The sequence below is a fragment of the Rutidosis leptorrhynchoides genome, unplaced genomic scaffold (assembly GCF_046630445.1).
Source record: "Rutidosis leptorrhynchoides isolate AG116_Rl617_1_P2 unplaced genomic scaffold, CSIRO_AGI_Rlap_v1 contig57, whole genome shotgun sequence".
NCBI lineage: Eukaryota > Viridiplantae > Streptophyta > Magnoliopsida > Asterales > Asteraceae > Rutidosis > Rutidosis leptorrhynchoides.
In genome coordinates, this window is record NW_027266791.1 from 1 (window position 1) to 8,458 (window position 8,458).

General features: G+C 39.2%; 1 protein-coding gene across 1 annotated transcript; it reads left to right on the top strand.

The window, feature by feature from the left end:
• The first annotated feature begins 5,967 nt into the window (after window positions 1-5,967).
• LOC139884551 (uncharacterized) lies at window positions 5,968-7,665 on the top strand. The gene has a single exon (XM_071868565.1). The coding sequence runs from the start codon at window positions 5,968-5,970 to the stop codon at window positions 7,663-7,665; it is 1,698 nt and encodes a 565-aa protein (XP_071724666.1).
• Window positions 7,666-8,458: the final 793 nt, after the last annotated feature.

An 8,458-nucleotide genomic window follows, 5' to 3' on the forward strand; every position in this document is an offset into this window, starting at 1 on the left:
TAGCTTTTTCCTGGTACCTTGACAATTTTATTGATCTTGCTATCCATTATCAATCATCGTTAACTACAAGTTGTCACATATCAACAATTGGTAGATAACAATCATCAATGGTTGCCAATACCAACACCAATCTTGATCGCGATGATGAATCATGTGCTTGATAATAACACTTTAGTCACGTGTCTACTCATATTGTCAACTTGTCCTTTTTTCGGTGCAAACACTTACTAATTCATTGGAATAAGTTTCACAAATTGTATCCCCTCTGAATGCTAACACGACAATTAGTAATACAATATTGTACTACTTATTGTATTTCATCCGATGGTAACATTTGTGTAGGAACTTCGGTTGTGAAAATCAAATTATTTGTCGGTGAGCTTCAATGGTTTGGTTTTAGTTCTGGTCTTTTGAGAGAGCCTTGGCACTAAATTACTTTAACCATGTCAATGCACCTAACCCATAGACAGATTACTTGATGACAGCTTAGTATCTAACCGTAAATAAACTTTTATGAAATGTGAAAATAACGAGATTTTTATAACCGTACTCGCTTGACGTAGGCTGGGGAAGGAGAGGAGAACTAAAATATAAGATTGCAAGATAGTTCGAAGCAACCAATAGCTCACTTTATTTTGCTTATTTTTGCATAAGCAATCAGTATGATAATGATCCAACAATTTTGCTTCTTTGGCCCAAATAAAGAAATCCCTTAGATACGAGGTAAAATGGTTCTTGTCTTATTGTTGATAAGAGATTTCTCTTATGCTTGTGTAGCAAGGGCTCTTGGAGACTTTGACATGATCAGGTAATGAGTACCACGTCTCAGTCACTCAATTGGTCCACCAATCCATCATTATCTATCATGCGTGATGATCGCTCATAGTAGCAATCCCTTCTAGCCGAAAGAATTCATAAGTGTGCATAAACACCTATTGCTCCTGGATGAGTTCCATAGGCCAGCACTTCGTTGGTAAGTTTGCCCCTAGTTTGGTTTGGTTCCTTAAATGACTATCTGATCCGACCAACTTCATAAACCATAGATAGCGTGCTAGCACGCATGTTCTTTCCCTATACATGATCCAGACTTGTCGTTGGTCGCGCAACGCTGCCTTCTTTTCTGGCTTAAGCCACAAATCTATCATAATCAAAAAAAGCTTAATCGGCGGGAGATTTTTTATTTTTTTTCTTGATCACCAATTTGGATTGCCGCAGTTACTTGAATGAGAAAGAAAGCATACGCCATTGTGGGCGATGGGCGCTGTTGAAGCCCTTAATCTCTAAATTGGATCGGGTCAAATTGTTTATGCATGCCAATGGTTCTCTCAATGAGCTCAGTACTACATATCATTTCTCGTTCAAAACCTTCAGATCTGAATAACACATATGGAAATCATCTGTCTGAGCCGATGCCTCAGCGATATCATCACATAGTTTACCATAGTATACTGGTACAGAGGCAGTACAAAGAAACTTTCTTTAACCTCCGCAACACTTCAACCCCTGGTGAGCATCCAACGAGGTTACCCAAAAAGATAAAAACTGGTAGAAACCAATACATAGAAATCCCCAAGGCACAATATTGCCGACGTTGCGTCGTTACTGTCTCCCCAACTTCAAGCCTCCTCTCCAGTCTGCAGTCAGAGCGAGAGTGCCGAGTTGCTCAGTTATCGGAGTTGGGGACGCTGCCGCGACTTCCTGCTCCTGTTCTGGTTGGCCCATACAGGGATGACGCCTCCCGCATCTGCCATGCGCAAGGCGCCTCCCTTTGTAACCATGACCGTGACCAGGACGATGACCATGACGACCATGTATGGAAGGTCCATGCCCATGTCCTGAAGGACCCCTCAGATGATGCCCACGTCCGTGTCTGCGTACTCCATGACCATGACCATGACCCCCACAGACTGAAAGACCGCTCAGATGATGTCCATGTCCATGACCATGACCCCAATGTCCTAACACACCCCTCAGATGATGCCCATGTCAATGATCTCCATCTCCTCCGAGACCCTTCCTGTTGAGAAGTTCTCTTACTTGGCAACCGTGCCTGCCACGATGCCCATGTCGGCCTCCATTTCCCATCCCATGATGATGTTGTTGACCGTGATGATGCCTTCCCTCGTGAGACTTGCTCATTTTCATCCTCTATTTTGTCAACTCCCCAACTCCGTTTCAGTCTTGACAGAGGAATAGTTCTCTGGATGATGAGAGATGAAAGGAAGAGAGGGCCTCACTTTTATAGGAGGTTCAGAGGCGGTGGTTTAACTGTAGCACCCCATGATTTTGGCAGTCTTTTCACACCACTCTTGTCTGCCAAATTTCTCGGCTTAGCTACTAAGTTTCTGAGCAATTCGTGTGAACGCTGTGGATGAATACTTTTCAACTAAGGACGAAGGAAAATGCGGTCATGTGTTGCCTTGGGGAGCAAGTTCACGCGGGAATGAAACAATGGCGATCGCTCTCTCCGCGTTGAGATATGGGACCAGAGATGGGGACGCGGATGTCGACACCTTCTCATTTGCGGCTGGACGGTTCTGGCTTGGTTAGATGAGCAGATAAGTTTTTCTCCTTTAGGCCGCAAAAAGAACAGCGATTGAAGGGGTGGAGACAACCGACCAAAAAAAAGGGGTGCAGACTTGCTCTTGTGATCTGATTTCGTTTTGTGCTTATTTAATTAACCATTCGTTTGATTTTATTGAGCATACCCTTCAATGCAATTAAAATGATTTCAACTGATTAGTAGTTAGAGCTACAAAGTGTTATAACTTTATATTGTTGAGCCAGATGTCTCTCTATTCAATGCATTAATACCTTATGATTTCATTAGAGTAAGCTTCACAATCTCATCACCTCGAATGCCAAAACTACAATTAGCAGTGCAAGATTGCACTGCTAATTGTATCTCATAGGACTGTAAGATTTGTATACGAACTTTAGTTTTGAAAATAAATTTAATTGTAAGTGACTTTCAATGGTTTGGCATTTGTTCTAGTCTTTTGAGGGAGCCTTGGTACTAAGTTTCTTAACTATGTCAATGCATGTTGTCCATAAGAAGATTACTTGACAATCAATTAGTATCTAACTATAAATCGACTTTTATGAAATGTGAAAGGCCACAATAACCACCCATTGATGACCTTGCTCGCTTGACCTAGGGTAGAGAAGGGAAGGACAACTAAATACAGCATTACGCATTTTGAAGCAATCGATAGCTTATTTTAGGGATAAATACACTAAAAGTCTTAAAACTTATTGCAAAAATGCAATTGAATTGTATAATTTTCAAATAATGCAATGAAGTGTAAAACTTATTAATGCCACCACCTAAGTAGCATTGATTTTGACACGTAACACGTGACACGACACAACACGACACACCAACACGTCGTTTTTAAAAAAAACAAAGAATTTCGACATGTTGGGACACGTTGTATATTAAATGTATATTTTTATATATACATAATAAATATATATATTTATAATTATTTTGATCAAATTAATTTTATTCAAATTTACAAATAAATGAATAATAAAAAAACCTAGAATAAATTTACACTAAAAATATTAATCCACCATTCATTAATATAATCCATTGTTTCAATTTGACAAATTTAACTCAATTCCAATAATTCATAAAACTTAGAGAAAAAAAATAAGGAATTCATATTCTAGACTCGCATGTTAGACATATTAGAAGAGAAGAGAAAAAAGCCTTTTGGGTGAATTATGTATCACAAAAAGTGAGAGTCTGAAGAGAGGAGAATATTAGGTTTTTCTTCTTTTTTTTTTGTTTATTATTTTATTTATACACACACACACACACACACACACACACATTTTGACCTCTCATTTATTGAAATTTTTTAAAATTGACCTCATGTGTCGGAAATTCACATGTCGAAATTCCGACTTGAGTGTCGGAAAGTGTTAGGAAAGTTGATCAGATGTCGGATTTTCCGATACGTGTTAACCGAGTGTTCGAAAGTATCATACACGTGTTGAAGTGTTCGACACAACACGATGACTCTCGGAAAATGTCAATACTTCATAGGCCACCACCACCCAACATTGGAGGGGTGGTAGGGGTAAGCCTAGATTTTAGTTGAGGATGCCCAAATCTAGGCGATGTTGGCCCCAAGCGAGGGTTGGTGACCCTCGCTACCCCTCACCTTGGGCTAGCACCTCGCCTAGATTTGGGTGACGTCGGCCCTTGCCGGCCTTAGGTGAGGCCTTATTGGTCCCAGGTGAGAGCCAAAATTACCCAAATCTGGGTGAGCCTCACTCAAGTCCCAAGAGCGCCGGCCGCCCTCCCTTAAGGTTGCTACTTTGTCAGCCTCACTGGCAATGGGCAGCGGTGGTGCCCTCCTAGTAGGGCTTCCCCCTTTTTTTCCATTGTTGTTTTGTAAATTAAATCTCCGCTTCTCAAAATGGTTATGAAGATCTAATCAAAGGAAATAATCAAAGAAAGTCCAACTTTGGGTGGCGAGTATGTTAGGCGAAACTTTCTTACTTTACCCGAGGGATTTGAATTAGGCCCCCGCAATTGCACTTTGCCCAATATGAAACGAGTCTATTTTATTATAGCTATCGCCCTACTTTAAAAAAAAAAATAGACTTCCATCTGTGAATCTTGTTCCTTTTCCTTTCGGACTGATCAAATTCGTAAATTAGCAAAAGATTTCATAATAATAAGTTTCTGGGCTTAACTAGTAGAAGATGTTCGATTTCTTGATCGCCAATTTGGGTTGCTGGAGTTACTTGTATGACAAAGATGGAGAGCATATGCCATTTTCCGTGATGTTTGCTGTTAAAGCCCCTATCTCTCAATTAATTCTGGTCAATTTGTATAGGCATGCCAATGGCGCTCTCGAGGAGCTCAGCAACATATCAGTTCTAGTTCATAACCTTCAAATCTTCTGCGTATAATATATGGAATCATTTGATCCGAAACCTCAAACGACGGATCCCATTGTTGGAGAAATCTTTCCAGAATATTTTGAAGCTGACAAAACATTTCTATCAGTCTAAGTCTGGATATCGATAGTTAAAGTCTCAAGATTTTATAGTCTCAAGACTTTGTTATCTCAAGACTCAAGACTCAAGACTCAAGACTCAAGACTCAAAGTTATTCTCACTGACAGTCTTTCTAATCCAGTGTTGAAGGAAATCCAAAGTCGAGGTTTATGATTAAGGATTTGATCCTATCCTCTGGGATAGATTCTTTGGTTGGATAATCATTTCGGATTCTTTATATCTTATCTAAGAACGATTGAAGATCCGATGGTCGACGAAATAATCTTGGATTATTCTATTCTTGGAAACCGAGATCCTGATTGTATGGGCGAACAGGATTGATGGGCTATCATCAGATTCCTTATATAGCTCGGATGATCTTCTTGATTGATTCCGTCCAACGGGTAGATTGGAGGAATTCCTTTGGTAAGTGCCAACGGCTATGATGGCATGAAGGAGTATAAAAGGAAGACGTTCTAGTTGTTTTAAGAGTGTGATCGATAGAAAAATTCCAGAGTCTGAAGATCCTTTGATTGTTAGTTGAGACTGAGCGAAATTGTATACTGAGAGTGTTTATACTTGGTGACGCCTTGAGCGAGTGTGGTAGATCATCTACACCTAGAAATCAAGGAAGATCAACACTGTAACAACTCTTTGATCATAGTGGAATCCAGCCAATCGGCTGTCAGTGCAGAAGAGTGGACGTAGGCTTGAATCAAGCCGAACCACTATAAACTGAGTGTTCAATTCTCTCTTTCCCTTACTCAGTCTTGCGATTGAATTTTCAACTGTTGCAAAGTCTCTAATTGTTTAAATATCGTGCAAACATCGAGAAATTTTTTGTGTATACCTATTCACCCCCCTCTAGGTACTCGTACTAGCTATCTCAATTGGTATCAGAGCCTGTGTTCTTACTTTGTTTGAAGTGTTTTACTTCAGAGTAAAAGATCCATGGCTAGTATGCTAGCACCGGGGCTGATGGAGGGGCAAAGCAATACCAGACCTCCCTACTTCGATGGAAAGGATTACAACATCTGGAAGAACAAGATGAAAGCTTTCCTACGATCAAAGGATCCTCTGGAATGGGACGTAGTGGAAAAAGGGATCACTCCTGCTGCTGCATCAAACACTGAAAGAGGAAAAGAAACCGTTGAAACCAGCGGAATGTCTCAAGAAGAAATAAACAAGAGACAAGCACTCGATGCTAAAGCAATTTATTCTTTATATTGTGCTTTGTCACCAACTGAATATAACAGAATATCTTCTTGTGTCACAGCAAAAGAAGTCTGGGACAGGTTACATATCACTTATGAAGGAACAGATCGAGTGAAGGAGACCAGAATTAACATTCTTCTTGGTCAATATGAATCCTTCAAAATGAAACCAGGAGAATCTATAACTGACATGTTTAGTCGTTTTACAGATATTGTCAATGGTCTTGAGAACCAAGGACAAAAAATTTCTGATCCCATGAAGGTGAACAAGCTTCTACGTGGACTCTCCAAGGATTGGAATCATATAAAGACTTCAATAAGAGAGACGCAAAGAATCATGCCATTATCTGTAGACGAACTGATTGGAACTCTTCAGTCTTACGAAGTGGAACGAATTAATGAAGACGAAGATCCAAGAGGTAAGAAATCTATTGCACTAAAATCAAATGATGATTCTGATGATGCAGATTCTGAAGATGATATGAATGATGAGGAGCTCGCCCTCATGATAAGAAGATTCAGAAAACTGAATAGAAAAGGCAGAAGGTTTATCCCAAAGAAACAAAGTTCTCAGAGACAGCAGACCAAGTCTGTTGATGATGAGGAACCAAACAAAGAAGTAGTTTGCTTCGAATGTAAAAAGAAGGGACACATCAGACCCAACTGTCCTCTTCTGAAAAAGAAAAGAGGAAAAGCTGAGAAATTTCGAAAAGCTCTTAAAGCCGAAACCTGGAGCGATACAGAGTGTGAAGAAAGTGATGAGGAATATGCCAACCTGTGTCTAATGGCGCAATCAGACTCAGACTCTGGATCAGACTCAGACAGTGAATTTGAGGTAAGTGATTATAAAATCCCTGTCAAAGTCTCTAAATATATTAATGAGTTATGTTTTAGTCTTAAGACTTCTCTTAAAAGGATTTCCGAACTTAAAAAGGAAAACTCAGTTTTAAAACAAAAGGAAAACATTTTAGAAGAAAAGGTAAAAAATTTAGACTTGAATGTTTCTACTCTTAAAGAGAGTGAAGACAATCTTTCAAAAGAAAATGCTTTCTTAAAAACTGATTTATCAAATATTTCAAAGAAATTTTCAATAGGGTCCGAAAAGCTTGAAAAAGTCCTTTCAATCCAAAGACCTTACTTTAATAAGTCGGGTCTAGGTATGACAGAAGAAACAATCCCTTTGATTGATTTTCCGAAAGTAAAAGAAAGAATTAAGAAAAGACCATCGAGAGAGGCTTATAAAAATCATTTCAAAAGAGTTTTTGTAAAGCCTGTAGGTCGAAATGCTTTAAGGTGTTCTAAGTGTAACAGTCAGGATCATTTTGAAAAAGAGTGTCCTATGGTTTGGAAGCCTGTGAAGAGAGTATGGCCTAATAATGCTTATCCTACTAACACGAAAGGACCCAAGAAAATTTGGGTACCAAAGAAAGCTTGAGACTCTCTTTTGAATGCAGGTCTCTGTCAAAAAGAAGGTAAAGTGGTATCTTGACAGCGGATGCTCAAGACACATGACAGGAGACTCAGAGTGTTTCATAAAGCTTATTAAAGTGAATGGTGGAAAAGTTTCATTCGGAGGAAATAGCAAAGGAAGTATTGTGGGATTCGGAATTGCGAAAATTGGAAATCTCACAATAAGCAATGTCTCTCTAGTGGAAGGACTCAACTACAATCTACTCAGCATTAGCCAATTGTGTGATACTGGTTACAAGATCTTCTTTCAAGAAGGCATTTGTTCTGGAATTAGCAAAGATTCGACTCAGTCTTTCATGGGTCGAAGGCATGGAAACATCTACCTCCTTGATGTAAAGCCAAATGAAGAACAATGCTTAATTTCAATTCAAGATGAAGCAATTCTATGGCATAGAAAGCTTGGCCATATCAACAAGAAGCAATTAGCCAAAATCTCTTCAAAGCAGCTTGTTCGAGGTCTACCTAAACTGCCATACCAAAAGTCTGACTTATGTACTCCATGCATTCTGGGAAAGCAGGTAAGAAATTCATTTAAACAAATAAATCATGTATCTACTAATCATGTAATACAGTTGCTTCATATAGATCTCTTCGGACCAACAAGAACCCAGAGCATTGGAGGTAAGAAATATTGTCTAGTAATTGTAGATGATTACTCTCGTTTTACCTGGGTATATTTTCTTGCAAACAAATCAGAAACCTTTTCATACTTTGAAAAGTTTGCTAAAAAGGTTCAAAATGAAAAAGGATGTGCTATT

Excerpts from the sequence above, each read along its gene's own strand:
- LOC139884551 (XM_071868565.1), top strand. The coding sequence starts at position 5,968 with ATGGCTAGTATGCTAGCACCGGGGCTGATGGAGGGGCAAAGCAATACC.